The 18,389-nt window shown below is 43.2% G+C and overlaps 1 protein-coding gene across 2 annotated transcripts in view; it reads left to right on the top strand.

Moving 5' to 3' along the window:
* The window catches only part of LOC102157767 (transmembrane 4 L6 family member 1-like), a 32,293-nt gene extending 16,011 nt beyond the window's left edge, over nucleotides 1-16,282 (top strand). The window contains exons 5-6 of one of the 2 annotated variants that reach the window (XM_084975729.1): nucleotides 3,955-4,093; nucleotides 13,461-16,282. In XM_084975729.1, the coding sequence (XP_084831855.1) occupies nucleotides 3,955-4,093; nucleotides 13,461-13,489 (168 nt within the window). In that variant the 3' untranslated portion in view covers nucleotides 13,490-16,282. Of the gene's footprint in view, nucleotides 1-3,954; nucleotides 4,094-5,685; nucleotides 7,647-13,460 lie in introns of those variants that run through there. The other variant, XM_021102677.2, reaches the window with a different exon arrangement.
* Nucleotides 16,283-18,389: the final 2,107 nt, after the last annotated feature.

Here is an 18,389-nt window from a genome sequence, read left to right as displayed (position 1 = left end):
CTATTAGCGCAGCCCTTGGAGACCCACGCCGAATCCCACAGCAAGGTCCCGGCCAGTGGGGCGCAGCTCCTCTGGACCACTGGCTTGTACAGAAACATCCTGCTCAAATGAAGGTGGCCCTGTTGCTGTCACAAATGCCCAGCTTCCCTGCCACCTCAGGCTGATCCTTTAGCTTCCCTTTAGCCCTCCCACCACCCAGATAGAGTACCGGGTACCCTGCCACGACACCCAAGACTGGTCCCTCAGCCCTGACGATGCTGTGTGGTTGCTATCCCTGTGAAACGGGTAGGCTTAGGGAAGGGACGTCTTTAGAACAGTCTGTCCATCAAATTGTATGGCACTCTGCGGCCCAACTACTGTTTCCCTGGGAGGAGGAAAAAAAAGTCCAAAGCGAAAAGTTTTATTAGCTTTTCCCCATTGAAACACCCTCTGTGTAAAGTGATGGATTTGAAGCAAGAAGGAGAAAGGTTTTCTGCCGCTGGCAAAAGTCCCTCTTGTGGTTCTTCCTTTGGTGAGTAAAAGGAACTCACATTTAAAGACATCCAAGTACAAACACTCTGTGGCCAATAAAGTGGGCGGAGGAGGCACTGAGCTGCCCTGGGGCGCGGCCCCAGCTCGTAAAGGCAGCAGAGTTCAGCCCATGCGCCCCATCAAGGGCTTCAGAGAGCAGGAAGCGCGCCACCAACATTTTAACGTGGAGCCAGCCATAAAATGATTCATGATTAATCCACTAAAAAAGTGTTTATTGCCCAATGGAAGAGAGCCCTCTGAAATTAAATAGAAACTCTTGATTTTTGAGGCTGACTTAGGTCTACTCCAGCTACGTGACAATTATTTTCTGAGTTCCCACAACGCACAAAGCCAAGTGCCCAGAGAAAGCAGGGGTGAGCAGGCTCTCAGTTCCGAATGAAAGGGTTTAAGCAGAGAGGAAATTTTCAGGGCACGACCACCTAGATGTAAGGCAGAAACAGTAGAGGTGGTGATTTCCACTTCTATCTCTGTGTCTCAAGCATGTCTCACCTTTTTAAATTCCTGACTCGCTCCAGAGAAACCACGTGTTTCCAGATCAGAGGTGACTGACATTGTCTTTTCCAAACTCACATCTTGGAGGAGTTCCCGTCGTGGTGCAGTGGTTAACGAATCCGACTAAGAACCATGAGGTTGCAGGTTCGGTCCCTGGCCTTGCTCAGTGGGTTAAGGATCCGGCATTGCCGTGAGCTGTGGTGTAGGTCGCAGACACGGCTCGGATCCCCCATTGCTGTGGCTCTGGCGTAGGCTGGTGGCTACAGCTCCGATCGGACCCCTAGCCTGGGAACCTCCATATGCCGCAGGAGCGGCCCAAGAAATGGCAAAAAGACAAAAAAAAAAAAAAACTCACATTCTTGATATTTACAGTGTTTACATAACACGATCCACCTGTTATTGGAAATATGAGGGAAAATGGGTCTTCATGGTGAGTTTAGAGATTCTTTGCTCCTCGCACTTGGTTATAGTATAACAATTTCTGTATTTTCCAGAATGAACACTTTGATTTTTATACTTATAAAATATGTGAAAAAATTTGATTTTCCCATGTTATAAAAACCATCTAGAAGACTCATCTGTCTGCCGTATTTGATGAAATGCTCTTACAGGTCTGAAACGGACTTGAGGAAAACTTCATGGTTCAAAGACTCATTGACAAAACTAACATTCAGTATTTCTCCCAGGTCAAATGGGAAGAAAGTAATTTTAAAGGTGGGAGAGGCCTTATAGGGAGTGGGGGAAAAAAATGAAGCTAACCAAAGTAGCTTTGGAAAATGTTATTTTGACCAGAAATTATAAGAGTAAAGACAAAGGGAATCGTACATAAACCCTGTATTCTCAGTTGCTTCTCACGGGGGGATGAATTAACCATCATGGAAATGCTGTGCAGGTGTAAAGGGGCTGAATGGTGGATGGTGGGAGCCAGGTTTCTCACTGTTGTAGGATAATTCTCACAGATAAGCAAAGAGGGAAGGCTAGAATAATCCATGTAGGACTGGATTAGAGTCAACCACATCAGTGTAAACTCATGTTTGGCTTAACATAGATACATATGGATAGATATAGAAACACAGATATGTGTATACAGATATGTGTATTATACATACATATATTTCCTGCTGAGAGACCAGAAGCAGTGACACCCCAGTAGCCATGAGCCCACCCAGTGCCAAGATCTTGGTTTCTAATGCCATTCTCTACTAAAAGCAACTAGGGCTCCTTGAAGAAATGACTGCTTCTAGGTATGAGGATGAAGGATGAGGAAGAGCTTGGAGCATATTGCTGTACCAGAAAAAAGGATGTGGTCAATATATAAAAGGCGAGGCATGAAAACAAACTAACAAGCCAAGGGGACGTAGGAGTAGGAGTCAACCTAGAATAGCTCCCGTGGGTCAAGGGATCGAACCTGCAACCTCATGGTTCCTAGTCATTTTCGTTTCTGCTGTCCCATGGCAAGAGCTCCCGGATGACGTTTTAATTGAGATTAACATCACCAATGATAAACAGTGTTGATAACAAGCACTCCTGATATGATGTAATGAGAAGGGCACTTCACCTCATGATCTTCCTCCCCGCAACCTATGAGCCCATTCTAACTATGAGAAAAATATCAGGAGTTCCCTTCGTGGCTCAGTGGTTAATGAACCGGACTAGAGTCCATGAGGATGCAGGTTCAATCCCTGGCCTTGCTCAGTGGGTTAAGGATCCCGTGTTGCCGTGAGCTGTGGTGTAGGTTGCAGACTCCGCTCCTATCCCAAGTTGCTTCAGCTGTGGTGTAGGATGGCAGGTACAGCTCCAATTTGACCCCTAGCCCAAGGACTTCCAGATGCCACCGGTGCAGTCCTAAAAAGCAAAAGCCAAAAAAATTCAGACAAACTGAGTGACATTCTGACCAATGCTCCTCAAAATTGTCAAGGTCATCAAAAACACAGAAAATCTAACAAAATGTCATAGCCACAAGGAGCCTAAAGGGGCCTGACAACTAAATGCATTATCAGATCCTAGATGGGATTCTTGAATAGAACAAAGACATTAAAGGGAAAGTTAGTGAAATTTGAATCAAACATAGAGCTTGGTCAATAGAAATGTACCATCATTGATTTCTTAGTTGTGACAAGGTGCCATGGTAATGTAAGAGGCTCACACAGTGGAAACAGAGTGGGGCTATATGGGAACACACTCTGCACTATTGATGCAATTTCCCTGTAATTCTAGAACAATTCTAAAGTAAAAAGAGGCATTAATATAAACTCATGTTTAGCTTAATAGAGGTGCACATGGATAGTTCTAGAAATGCAGATGTGTGTCTATGCATGGGTTATTATACATATATTTGACTTTTCATAGCCACAGATTCTGTATCCACAGATTCACCCAACCTCAGATTGAAAATATTTGGGGAAAAAAAACTCCAAAGTTTGAGTTTGATGTGCTACAACATGGCATTTACACTGTATTAAGTATTTTAAGTAATTTAGACATAGTTGAAAGTATTCAAAAGGATGTGTATAGGTTTCATGCAAATACTATAGCAATTTTTTTAGCTTTTTTTTTTTCAGGACATTTATTCATTCACATGGCTTTAAGACTCAGGTATGGCTCGATCAAGCATCCCAGTCTAGTTTCTAAGTGTGTTTATATGTTCCCACTCAGGTCTTTTCTTTGTCACAAGATGTCTGCAGCAGCTTCAGAACATATGTCCAATCGAGTACAATGCAATGGAAAAATGAACCTGTTTCTTCAAAAATTTTCCCAAAAAATCTCATTACTTTTCATTGGGTATCATGGGGTCAGTTAGCCATTTCTGGTGGGGAAAATACAGTGTTTTGATTGACACACCTGAGTGTCTTTCCAGGGTGAACTGGAAAAGAGAAAGAAGCAGCCTGGGGCTGGGGGGTCCAGCATTTACCAGCATAACTGTTCTTCCAGATTCTACTGAAGGATTTTTATGAGAGTCACAAGCATCTGCAAATGTTGGTGTCTGCAGGAGTCTTAGAGCCAATCCTAGGAAGATCCCAAGGGACGACTGTATGCATATTTCCTCGCTCTGCTGTGAAGACTAGAAGCAGTAAGTCCCCAGTAACAATGAGCACACCCAGTGCTCCTTCTAATTATTTATTTTAAAATAATTTGACATTTTAAACTTAAAATGTTATCAAATTTATTGTTCTCAAAAAAGCAAAGAAAAAGAGGGAAATGGATTTCTTTAACTAAGAGGCTTGGAGCTTCCCAATCAGTCCACGCAGCAGCCTAGAAAAAGCAAAATTATCCAAAATTGGAGACAGACTTGTAGGGGAGCAAAATTTGCCACCCCAATGTGTCTTTTTAGCATATGGATTATTTCCAGCTGAAAACAATCAAGACCCGAAAAGACTCAGAAGAAATTTTGACCTTCACCCTAACTGCCTAAAAGAATTTAGATGGAGGGTCTGTTCCCAGGATAGAGCTGTCACCAAGTATAGCTACAAGGAATAGGGACCAGGGGTGGTGGGGAAGCTCTAGACAGGGCCTAGAGATCAGAATTTGTGTCCCATGGTCTCTCAGGGCCCAGAAAACACTTATTTACCAAACATCTGCTTTTCCATCTCCATGTGTATTACCTTCCTCCCCTGTGAGGTCCCAAACCACTAGCCCCCAACATCCTCTTTTGTTCTTAGCTGAAGATGGTATGTGAGGTCTGGCATCCAGCCATCTTGGGGAGATACCCAGGTTTCTGGAGCACTCTCGTGTGCACATGTTATTAAACTTCTGTTTGTTTTTCTCCTGTTAACTTCTTTCATATCAGCTTAATTCTTAAATCAGTCAGAAGATCCTATCAAGGAGCAGAGGAAAATTTCTTCTCTCCCCACTAGAAAAGAGGAGAAGGGCAACATAGGGGTAGGGAATCAAGGCAAACAATTACTGTGTATAAAATAGGTGTTTCTAGACTTCCTGTTGTGGCACAGCAGAAACAAATCTGATTAGTAACCACAATGAGGTTGTGGGTTCTATCTCTGGCCTCACTCAATGGGTTAAGGATCCGGCATTGCCATGAGCTGTGGTTGTAGGTCACAGACAAGGCTCGGATCCTGCATTGCTGTGGCTGTGGCATGGGCTGACAGCTGTAGCTCCAATTGGACCCCTAGCCTGGGAACCTCCATATGCCACAGGTGCAGCCCCAAAAAGCAAAAAAAAAAAAAAGTATTTCCCTGTGCTGTATGGTATCAGGGAAAAATAGCTTTACAGCCCAGGGAAATACAGCCATTATCTTATAATAATTTTAATGGAGTATAATCTGTAAAAATACTGAATCTCTATGCTGTACACCTAAAACTAATATAAAACTGTAGATAAACTATAATAAAATAAAAAAGACCTGTATGCAGTCATACAGACACCATAGCTGTTGAGTTTTCTCAGATTTAGATTCTCAAAGAACAAGGTGTCCTGCTTGCTTTGCTTTTGGTTCATCAACTGTCATTGAAGCAGAATCAGGTTGATATGGGCAAAAGAAGCCTGATAATACAGCCATCACTGAGAGATGACAAGGGTGTCTGGGAAATACAAACACTTTTCGTCACTTTGATCTTCAGTACTTTGTTGATGAGGGGGAAATGTTGACAGTTCATTTCCTTCTCAGTTTTTTTCACGGAAAACAGAGGCATCTGCTTTGCCTTGCAGAGGCTGCTGATAAATCTCAAATGCTGGCATTTTCTGATGAGCCATATGTGCCCTAAACTTGGAGAGCATGTTTGTCGCATCCTGCTGACACCAGCCTGCTATAGTCACTCTCCCAATTCAAACCCAGTGGCTTTGAATGATGAGGCAGCAGCAAAATAAGCAAAGCTCAGAAGAAACACAAAACCGGCCCAGCTGCGGCCCAGATGGCCTGACTCATGCCCTTCCTGCCCAGGGGAGGTTGGGTTGGCCTCTGGTGACCCTCCCACAAGTCACCTCAAGCACTCTGAGCTGGACCATTCTGGAATGAAACTGGGAACTTATCCTTTAATTACTTAATATCCTACAAGACTTTGAAATCCATCCCCTCTGTCATGGAATATGAGTTCTGGGCTAGCACCTGGGTTTCTATCTCAGCCTCACCCCGACTATATATGACCCTGGGCCGACCGTCTCCTCTTCCCCACCTCATAGGAATGTTGTTAGGATAAAACAAGATAAAATGGGAACCTGCTATGTATCAGGAACACAGTACGCCTAGAATCACTGTTACTAGTGGTGTATTTCTGCTCCTGATTAGCTCTTGCCTGGACAATTGCAGTAGCCTCTTAACTGGTTTCCTGCCTCCAATCTTCACCTGAATCCATCCCACACATTGCTGCCAAAGTCAATTTTCAACACGCAAATCTGATTTTAAAACCCTCCAGTGATTCCTCTGCCAACGTGTACCTAACGTCACATATGTGACCCATCAAATCCTTTTTCATCTGACACCTCTGCACCTGTACCATGTGGTATGCTCAGCCTAGAATGCCCTTTCTTACCCTAACCACCTGAAAAACTCCTACTTAGCCCTTCAGATTCAACTTAAGCATCATTTCCTCCAACCTCCTCCTGCCAATCCAAGCAGAGTCAAGCCTCATGTTCTTTGCTTCCTGCAGAGCACTCAGTGTTGCCTTTTATGAGGGCACTTACTGCATTGTGCTGGCATTGTTGGCCCGGCATTCTTTCATTCTAGTCAGTTTAGTTTCACCAGGACACAGGTGTAAGGTCAAGTTCAAGGGCTATAGAGAACAGCAAACCAGACTCAAGAGGGAAGCTTTTATTCTGGTTTTCCAGCACTTTGGCCAGCTAGCAATGCAGAGAGTACACACACGAGAATGCTGTGTTCTTCTCTGTGATACGAAGGACCTTAGAATTTGTTCTGAAGAGAGATTGGAAGAAGGGGGCGTGAAGAGATCTGTCTTGCACACCTCGCGAGAGTGGAGAACTGATTCTAAGGAGCAAGACCAGTGTCAGGAGATGAGGTAGAGGAATAAGAGGTTGCGGTTCCCCAGAGAGGAGAATTTAAAAACCTAAATTAGGGCAGTGGAAATGGTTGAAGAGAGGTAGGAGATTTGAGAGAAATTAAGGGGAAAGAATGGGTTAACTGCTTGGAAGCAAGAGTGAGAAAGGAGTTAACTGGAGATGCTATTTTTGAGGTTACCCAGACAGTAGAGTCTGTGAGAAGAAAATTAATCACTTTTTTTAAAAAGAGGATATACACAAAATCAAGGGATATAATAAGGCAGATGGAAAATGACACTCTCTGATTCCCACAGGGAACACCCAGAGTTCAGGGCTCTCAGGAGACTATGGGGAGGAAAGAATTTCCCAGGTCAAGAAAGCCAAGAAATAAGGGTTTGCTACTTTTTATTCAATTTTATTGCCAGGATAAGAGCCATACGAGATCCCATCACTGGTTCTAATGTTGGGTTCATGAAATCTTGTTGCCCCACAGTTATACAAGCCATTTGCTTACACAAATGTAAGGTTTCAAGGTAGTAAGCTAGTCAGACTGACCTTGGCTTGTCCTTGTCGCACTGTGAATGTTTTGCTCTGTCTGTCTGTCTCTCCATCTACCTATGGATTAGATAGTAGGGACTCAAAAAATATTTGTTGAATAAATAAATCAGTGGCATCTATAAGTGAACCCAATGCCAACTTCATAAGGCTGTACAAATTTAATGAGATAATTAGGTAAAGCCAGACTATATTTTATACATAGAAAAATCCTGGTGGCATTTACTAGATACTTAAGTAATTTTATTTTGGCTTACCCAAAGGGTATAAATATTTTATCATATTTATTTGTTCAGTTATTCATTGAGTCTATTGAATACATACTTTGTATAACACATATCAAGACAAAGGCATATCAAAGAGACATAGTCTAATGGCAATAATGACAAAATGCTCTGAATAAGACAAATAACAGGATGAGACGGATAAACAAGGACAATGTTGTGTATCAGGGAAGGCTTCTCTGAGGAGGTCATTTTTGAAAATAGCTACTAAAATGAATTGAGGAGTCATGCAGATAACTGAGGAAGGAAAGAGAACAGCAAATGCAAAGACTGCAAAATAGCAAGAGGTATGGGTTGCATTTTTCTATTTCTTGGCATGTCTAATCATTGTTGTTTGGAAGCTAGACCTTAATGGATTTTACACTATTGAGTGTCGACTTTTGTCTTATAAAAAGTGTTAGAGATTGTTTGTGTTGATTTTTTTGTTCTAGCCAGATGGGCAAATTACTTGAAGTTCAGCTTGATCCTTTTGAGACTTGTTTTTAAGTTTTGTTAGTGTGGGTCTAAAGTAGTTTAGACCTGTAAATATGGTATTAGCTTTTGGAGTTGTTGTTTTTGTTTTTTGTTTAGTGAATGCTAGTTTAGCTCTATAAGCATGGTATTACCTTTTTTAGATTTTTTTTTTTTTTTTACTGAATGCTTCAGGAATTCAATAGTAACTGTTCCCTTGACTGATCAGAACACAAATATCTTCCAGCTTTCCAGGTGTAAACTCTGGGAATTTTTCAATTTCTAGGGACTCTAGACATTCTTTATCTAGCCTCATGGAGTTTTACCTATTAAACTCCAGTTTGGGATTCAGCAACCGACTCCTCTCCATTACTCTGATTTGAAAATCAGGGCAGCCCCAGCCTCTCCAAACTCCAATCTCTTCTCAGCTCAGCAAGGTCCCCATGTCCTACCTGGATTCCCTAAGAGGAGTCTGCAAAGGGCTTCCAAGCAGAAAACTAGAGGGGTCATAAGGCTAATCATACCTGCTTATTGTTCTCTGATTTGCAGTTTTAAAAGTCCAGGCTGCTGTTATGTGAATAGAGTGAACGATAGCAAAAGTGGACACATGAGTTCAATTAGGAGACTGCTCAAGTAGTCTGGGTAAGAGTAGAGTAGAGAACTAAGGAAGTGAGAAGAAGTTAGATTCTGGATATATTTCGAAGGTAGAACCCACGGGGTTTGCAGAGAAATTATATGTAGAACTGAAGGAAAGAAAATTCAAGAGCAATTCCAAAGTTTTTGTTATGAGCACCTAGGTGAATTGTGGTCAGGATTGAAGGCATAAATCTGAAATACAGAGTGAACTTAAAGTCAAGACTAGGTAAACTTGGGAGTTCCTGTCATGGCGCAGCAGAAACAAATCCGACTAGGAAACAAGAGGTTGCGGGTTCGATCCCTGGCCTCGCTCAGTGGGTTAAGGATCTGGTGTTGCAGTGAGCTGTGGTGTAGGTCAGATGCGGCTTGGATCTGGTGTTTCTGTGGCTGTGGCATAGGCTGGCATCTGTAGCTCCAATTTGACCCCTAGCCTGGGAACCTCCATATGCCTTGGGTGCAGCCCTAAAAAAAAAAAGCACTAGGTGAACTCACCTAGAAAGTGAATGTAGTTAAACAGGTTTAAAGCCTAAGGTTCGGGGGGCTTCAACATTTAGAAGCCAGAAAAATAAACTTCTATATCCTGCACATTGTCACAATGCCATTTCTCAGTGGCATCTAAGATGTGAGGTTTCCAGAAAAAAATGAAGGCACATGTCACAATGCAGCCCTAAGACTCATACCTTATGCCTAATACCTTCACAAGGTACTACTAGAGACCAGTCAGCTTCTTCAGGGCCAAAGTGAGTTTATAACCAAAGTTCAGCATGGTGTGGTGACAAATGCATGGAAATAAGCATAAACAATGTGAGATCTAGTTCAGAAAATGGCTCAAGTCAACTACACTCAAGCAATGACCAACCTCTCCGGACCTTAGTTTCTTCACCTACAAAATGAAGAGATGGATGAAGTGGTCCTTAAAGTCTCTTCCAGCTTTTCATTTTAAAAATTCTAGAGAAAAAGTTTTAAAGACCAGGAGAGAGATTCTTGTAATTCCATTCCCCACAGAAAGACATGCCAAATGTTCTCTCCATATGTTCAGGACAAAGAGTGGCTCTTCATGTATCCAACTGCTCCTTCCCTCCTTCATGTATCCAACTGCTCCTGTCCCTCCGTTCCAGAGAAGTGGTTACCCAGAGAAAACCCACCAAGCCCTACAAAGGGAGAGCCTTCTCATTCGGCTCTAGGGGTTTTCTAATACTCGGGGTACCTGTCAGAATGCTGTCCACTCCACACCAACTACCACACCGGTTATTTGCACAGAGAGGATTTTTTTTTTTTTTTTTTTTTTGGTCTTTTGAGGGCCTCACCCATGGCATATGGAGGTTTCCAGGCTAGGAGCTGAATCAGAGCTGTAGCCCCTGGCTTACACCAGAGCCACAGAAACACCAGATCCTTAACCCACTAAGTGAGGCTAGTGATCAAACCTGCATCCTCTTGGATACCAGTCAGATTGGTTTCCACTGAGCCACGATAGGAACTCCAGAACAGAGACAATTTTCTATAAAGAATGGAATATGTAATATAGCTAAATGGAGTACTACTCAGCCATAAAAAAGAATTAAATAATGCCATCTGCAGCAACATGGAATGAATGGATCTAGAGATTATCATACAGAGTAAATCAGACATAGAAAGGCAAATAACATATAAGATCATATATATGTGTAATCTAAAAAAAAGATACAAATGAATTTACTTACAAAACAGAAACAGACTCACAGACATAGAAAATAACTTATGGTTACCAAAGGGGGAAGTAAAGGGAGGGATAAATTAGGAATTTGGGATTAACTGATACAGACCACTATATTAAAAAATAGATAAATAACAAGAACCTACAGAGAACTATGCTCAATACCTTATAATAACCTAAAATAGAAAAGAATCCAGGAGTTCCCATCGTGGCGACTAGGGTTAACGAATCCGACTAGGAACCATGAGGTTGCGGGTTCGGTCCCTGCCCTTGCTCAGTGGGTTAACGATCCGGCGTTGCCGTGAGCTGTGGTGTAGGTTGCAGACGCGGCTCGGATCCTGCGTTGCTGTGCCTCTGGCGTAGGCCGGTGGCTACAGCTCCGATTCAACCCCTAGCCTGGGAACCTCCATATGCCGCGGGAGCGGCCCAAGAAATAGCAACAACAACAACAACAACAAAAAAAAAAAGACAAAAAGACAAAAGACAAAAAAAAAAAAAAAAAAGAAAAGAATCCAGGAGTTCCTGTCGTGGCGCAGTGGTTAACGATCCCAACTAGTAACCATGGGGTTTCAGGTTCAATCCCTGGCCTTGCTCAGTGGGTTAAGGATCCGGCATTGCTGTGAGCTGTGGTGTAGGTTGCAGACGCGGCTCGGATCCCTCGTTGCTGTGCCTCTGGCGTAGGCCGGTGGCTACAGCTGCGATTGGACCCCTAGCCTGGGAACCTCCATATGCCACGAGGGAGCGGCCCAAGAAATAGCAAAAAGACAAAAAAAAAACAAAAAAAAAAATCCATAAAAGAAGATATATATACACACATACAGATATATACACACACATATACATAACTGAATCACTTTGCTGTAACACTCAGTTACTTTGAAACATTGTAAATATACTTTAATACTATACTTCAATCAAAATATATATAAATTTTTTAGAAGTTCCTGTTGTAGCACAGTGGAAACAAATCTGACTAGAATCCATGAGGATGCAGGTTTAACCCCTGACCTCACTCAGTGAGTCAGGGATCCGGCGTTGCCATGGGCTGTGGTGTGGGTCAAAGACGCGGCTCGGATCCCATGTGGCTGTGGCATCCACCAGAAGCTGTAGCTCTGATTCACCCCTAGCCTGGGAACTTCCATGTGCTGCAGGTGCAGCCCTAAAAAGCAACAAAACAAAACAAAACAATGGTTAGCTAGGTTTGAAGACATGAAAAGGCAAAAAGAGAACTTTAAAATACCAGAGAGGTAACAAGTGCAGGATCCAGTTCCTACCCCTAAACCAAGAGAAGAGGATGGACTGATTAAAACCTAGAAGTCTGGGGGAGAGGTGCCATGGGGCTGGGGTCCAGACCTCTGAGGAGGAAGCACTGGCCAACTGAAGCTGATGGCCCAGGTGAGGCAGGGAAAAGTGCTACCAAGAAGCTGATTCTGCAAACACTGGGAAAACTGCAAATTGGATTCACCTGCTGCTATTGGAACACACTGACCCTGCCAAGATAAAGAAGAAGCATTGCTGGGGCCATGCTGAGAGGCCGTGGGAGCAGACAAGGCAACAGGCACATCTTTTTTCCTCTCCCAGCCATGCTCTAGTGCCCTCTACTGGCACTACCCAGAGCAGCTGGCAAAGGTGTTTTACAGAAAGGTGATTTTCAGAGCCCCAGAGCCAAGTAGATAGGGTGGACTTGAAGCTGGGAGATAATAGTTTAGTAACTGACACACTCAGTTACTTTGAAATTACTAAGAACAATACTAGGTTTGTAATCTCTAATAGAATATTTATTAAATTCTCTATTGAGCAACCTGAAGCTTCCTTTATTTACCTTTAATGGATCTGAGTTCCTATACTTAGAGATATGCTTTTAAGAGTTCCCTTGTGGCACAGAGGGTTAAGGATCCAGCATTGTCACTGCAGCAGCTCAGGTCGCTGCTATGGCGCAGGTTCGATCCCTGGCCTGGGAACTCCCATAGGCCGTGAGCGCAGCCCCAAAAAGGGGGTGGGTTTGCATTTAAGTCCAGTAAATAAATGCTCCTCGCAATACCCAGAAGGTGTCTGCTTATGACATTACATTACACACCATATTATTCTGTCATCTAGTCAACGGTTTGAGTGTCAATCTTTTATCATCTACTAGTCTAGGCACTGGATTCTTAGCTCTGTGATTTGAGAGCCACTTGAAACGGAGTTTCTCTAAGTTGGATGATGCAAGAAAGCATATTTCCTCCAGAAAATATAATTAAAATGTGGGCTTGAACTGGTATGTTGGTTTGTCCTCTACCTTCTCCCAGCACTATTCACAGACCCCTTCCTCCTTAGGGCCCCTCACATTCACCGTCATTATCCCACTGACCCACAAAAGAGCTTGTGGAAAAGAGAGAGATGAGCACATCCATGTCATTAAGTGAAGAAAGCCAGGCTTGGAAAGGTGGCCAGATCACACACAGCTTTGTTAGAAGCTGAGCTATTATTTGCATCCAAGTCTTTTGACTTAAAATCCAGGGCTCTGCCCATCACACCAGGATGTCCTTGGCACAAACAAGTTTATCAGATTGGCTGATGGTGTAAATTCTCTGGGGGAAATTCAGAAACTCTTCCAGACTCTCCCCAAGCAGGCACCACATAATTGTCCCGTGCAGCCCAGCCCACCTCGCTCGCCTGCACACAGACAGCATCTCATCTGAAACCTGCAGGGAGGAAATACTGGGCGGCCTGGCAACCCCACAGCAAACTAAGGACAGTAGAGAGCATCGCCTGTGTCTGTGATGAAGAAAATCTAAGAACAGCCTGAAACGAAGGCCTGGAATACTACCTGGGGTTTTGTGAGGTTTTCAGCTTTTTGGTTTTGTTTGTTTTGTTTTGTTTTTGCTTTTCAGGGCTGGACCTGGGCATGTGGAATTTCTGAGCTGCAGGTGCCAGCCTACACCACAGCCACAGCAACTCGGGATCCAAGCCACATCTGCAGTCTATACCACAGCTCCCGGCAACACTGGATCCTTAACCCACTGAGTGAGGCCAGGGATTGAACCCACATCCTCATGGATCCTAGTTGGGTTTGTAACCTGCTGAGGCACAACAGGAGCTCTCAGGGTTCTTTCTATCAACAAAGGATTGCTCAGCCAGTGGAAACAATTTAAGAAATTATAATTAATCCTACCTGAGGCCTACCTTGGGCAAGTACGTGCCATGGCTTCTGAGAGGTGCATGGAATTCTCCCAGGCCTTGCGTCCAAGGTACAGACCCATTCCCAGACCTGGTTTCTTGAGAATTCAGCTTTGGCCAAAATGCCTAGCTTAGCACAGGCCCTTCAGGAGAATGTTCGCTAAAGCACTGAACACTGACTTCTTCAGAATTAGGAACGTTACTGTTGCTCAGTATTTGCTTTTCATTACACACCTCAACACCAACACACACATAGGTGCCTCTCGTGCTTGGAACTCCCATGCACTGACCACCATACTGGCTGCATGGCCTGCAAACGAGGAAGAGGCAGAACGCTCCATTCCTCTCCCTTTCACCACCTCCATCCCTCCACCACTCCCCAGGTGAACATGCATGGCACCTCACAACTGCGTACCCAGTTAACAAAAAGAGGTGATTCACTGAATGAAGAGCATCAGAGCCGCCAAGGAAAGCCAAATGACCCCACCCCCATCCATGAGCGCAAACATTTGTGGAGCTCCTATTACACACATGAGACACTGGGGTAGACGGTGAGGGTAACACAGCTCTGTATGGTGTCCCACGTCTTCGATGGTCACAGATTGTTTAATTGCCCTCCATCCCCAATAGAAGACAGACAGATCCATGAGAACTAGCAAAGCTCCTTGAAAAACAGGGCATGGCCTTTCATCTCAGGAAGTTCAAAGACCCTTTGCAAACATTCATTAGGCGCTACCCCATTCCATAGGCAGTGGGTGGAAAACCCAACATCGGCCATAAACTGAACTCTGTATTTCTTGCAACCCAGTCACACAACCACCTCTCTCCAGCAGGGTCTGATTAACCATTTTGCTCTACCTGTTTACTTCTTCTTCTCTTCAGCCCTTGGGGGAGCTAGCCAGATGCGTTCTTTACCAGGAAGCAGCCCTCTTCCTGCAGGGTGGCCTTCTCCTTTTCCAAGGCTTGTAGGATGATCCACAAGAAAAAGTAGCAGATACACACTACCATATAGAAAGTAGATAAACAACAAGATCCTACTTATAGCACAGGGAACTATGGTCAATATCCTCTAATGCACCATAATAGAAAAGAATACAAAAAAAAGTGTATTTTATATGTATATACATGTATCTGAATCACTTTGCTATGCACCAGAAACTAACAAAACATTGTAAATCAACTCTACTTAAACAAAAAAATGTTTTTACAGAGTGGCAGGGAGTGAGGTCAGTCTCTGGCTCTTATCCTCAGGGCATTTATTCATCTCCCAAAGCTAAAGAAGCGTCCATCTAACCACACTCCATAGAGTCTATTTATCACAGCAAGTAGCTTACTTTGAGTGCCTCCTGTGTTCTGTTCTCAGTACTTTACACATATCATCCCCTTATCTAGCTAAGATGTTACCGCTGGAATCAGAAAGACATGGGTGTTCATGCATCTTTGTCACAAAATAGCTTCGTGACCTCAAACAAGATTAATTACCCTTGAAGCTTCAGTTTCCTTATCTGTCAAGTGGAAATGATGATAAGAGTATCAACCCCAGAGAGTTGTTGTGAGAATTAGATGAGCAAACTGGGAAGCACTTAACGTATGCCTAGCTCCGTCTAAAAGCTCAATGAATATTAGCCAATTTTAAAGTTCACCACAACCCCAGGAAGCAAGTATTGGAGATCGTTAGACCCTCTTTATAGGTGAGAAAACAAAGACTCAGAGATAAAGTCACTTACCAAGGGCACCAAATATAAGGGACAGAGCCTAGTGACTCAGTGGAGATGAGACTGACCCTGATTCCGTGTTGGTAACCTCCTCAGTGTCAGTGGACTGGGTCACAGCGGCACAGTCCAGGAGCTCATGGTCACCATCCCAACCCTGGCATGCGCCAGTCACACAAGGAGCCCTCTGGGCAGAGCAGAGACAGGGAAGCAAAAGGCTGGAAGCCTTGGTTGGTCCAGACACGAGGTTCAGGGGCATGGCAACTTCTGAACATCCTGTAGCCATTTGGGTGTGTTTGTTGTTTTCAAGAAAAAGAACATGATCAGCTCAGACTGTTGAGGGGAGACGTGCACTTAAAACACCATTTTATGCCCAGATATGAAACTATCTTCAAAGTTCATCAGGGAGATAGATAAAACCTGCCACCTGGACATTCCAAGAGGAGTGAAGAGACCCCAGGGCTCAGACGACAGCCTCAAGGCCTGTGCATTTTATGGGGGACTCAGGATTTGCATCTTCCTGCCTTTTTCAAGAAGATAATCTTAATGCATAATAATGTTACAGAGAGCCATAAACTCAGAGGACGCAGCCTAATTTAATTCCAAACCTGAAGCTGTTTTTTTTTCCCATGATTACATCTATTTGTTTGCTCCAAGATAGTTTACTGACAATTTTTCCCTTTTTGCAGGTATGTTTTAGGCCCTGTGCTATAATTAGGCAATTACTAGCCATGACGAATTTTCACCTCTTGGGTTTCAGAGTCTCTTCTCTCGAATTTTTTGTAGTGTTTTACTTTGCTTATTAAAGTATAGTTGATTTACAATGTTGTGCCAATTTCTGCTGTAAGGTAAAGTGACTCAGTTTTATATACCCAGGAGATTGGACATAATTCCCTGTGCTATACAGTAAGAACTTGTATATTTGTAGTGTTTTAAAAGCAAAAAAGACAAAAAGCAAAAAAAAAAAAAAAAAAAAAAAAAAAAAACACCAAAACCAAAACCAAACAAACAACAACAAAAAAAAAACAAATAGGAAAATTGACAATGGAGAAACATTTACTTTGAACCAGACCTTTCTCCAAGTTATAGCCATAGATCACGGTCCACATTACAGAATGGTGCTGGAGCTTGGGCTTGAGATCTGGATGGCTTGGCTATCATGACAAACAGAAGCCATGTGTTCAAGGCCAAAAGTTTGGCTATGTGATCTGATGCCAGACTATAAAATATTTGGAAATAGCATAGTCATAGGAGATCTGGTACATCAGCTTACTTAACTTGCAGGCAATTCACCAATATGCCTCTCCCACAAACTAGAAGAAAAATAGCATCAGCATTCTGATGTTTCCCCTGAGCTGTCTGTGGCTGATCCCACCAAGTCCTGAGGGTCCCTTGAGGAACCAAGTTGGATAGTGTTCAGCATACAGGTTAGCATTTGCCATTCCCCAGGGTTTCAGATCAGTGATGTGATCCAGCACCACCACAGGAAGTTTGCTTTGAAGAAAAGGAAGGGCCTATGAGATGCACCTGTAGCTGAAGAAAGAGCACTGGTCCACGTCAGAAACTAATAAAAAGATTATACACCATAAACAAGAGAGATTTATCTCGGGAATGCAGAGTTGGTTTCACTTCTAAAAATCAATCAATATAATATGCCGTATTAATAAATAAAGGGAAAAAACCACATGATCATCTCAATAGACAGAGACAAAGCATGTGACAAAATCCAATACTCTCTCATTATAAAAACATTCATGCTGTACAGTGGGAAAATAAAATAAAAAAACAACAACAACAACAACAAAAAAAAACATTCAACTTGAAATAGAAGGGAACTTCCTAGCCTAATAAAGAGCATCTCCAAAAAAACCCAAAGTTAACATCATACTTAACGGTAAAAGACTGAAAGTTTTCACCCTAAGATCAAGAACAGGGCAAGAATGTCCACTCTCTCCACTTCATTTCAACATTGTTCAGCCCTTCAAAAAAAAAAAAAAGTTTGACTCCTGTGACAGACTGATATTGTAAGTGGACATCAGTGCATCCAGTTGGCGTGACAACTTGAATCCCAATACAATTTCTCCAGCTTTCCTGGGAAATAAAACCCATCCAACCAAAACAGTGTCCAGGAGGAGCCATTAACACCATAAACCACATCTAGTTCAAAGGGAAACATGATCAGGTCCATCAGAGCCTTGCATCTAAGGACCAGGGTGGGCAAACAGAAGCTGGCTAAGTGACAACATCTGTATGTTTTCACGTTTGTCCTTATCCTCATAAATGCCCTCCCCATCCTCTTTAAGCTGGTGTTGAGTTTAGGAAAAGATCATTTGGGATGAACTTACCAATGGGCCGGAGGAGAGTTGAAACAGGCTGGGCGAGTGTCCCTGGAGCTAGTCAGGGTCTAGGCTAAGCCCCGGGCAGTGCAGCAGAAGCCATGATCTCAGAACTTTAAAAAGCACAGCAAATCATATAAGGACTATTCCCACTAAGCAAATATTCTGGTTAATAGAAATCTGCCATATGTTCTAGCTACAGAATGTCAATTTGGATAAATTCTACATTCATAAAGCATACATTTTGGAGATTTGAAACAGACTTTTTTCTTTCTTTTTTTTTTTTCGTATTTTTAGGGCTGCCCTTGAGGCATACGGAGGTTCCCAGGCTAGGGGTTGAATCGGAGCTGTAGCTGCCTACACCACAGCCACAGCAACATCAGATCTGAGCTGCATCTGTGACCTATACCACAGCTCATGGCAACGCCGGATCCTGAACCCAACCCATTGAGTGAGGCCAGGAATTGAACCCACAACCTCATGGTTCCTAGTCGGATTCGTTAACCACTGCACCACGACGGGAACTCCTGCTTCATCTTCAGATGCTTGAAGACAGTGATCACATCTTCCCCAAGCCTTCCTTCCCTCCAGCTCT

Source organism: Sus scrofa, chromosome 9, assembly GCF_054392235.1.
Source record: "Sus scrofa isolate SSC_HxYL_T2T_F1_AM1 chromosome 9, Sscrofa_HxYL_maternal_Yorkshire_Landrace_v2.0, whole genome shotgun sequence".
In the NCBI taxonomy this organism is placed as follows: domain Eukaryota; kingdom Metazoa; phylum Chordata; class Mammalia; order Artiodactyla; family Suidae; genus Sus; species Sus scrofa.
The sequence above is the reverse complement of the archived record's forward strand: the minus strand, read 5'-3'. Positions and strand labels throughout refer to the sequence as shown.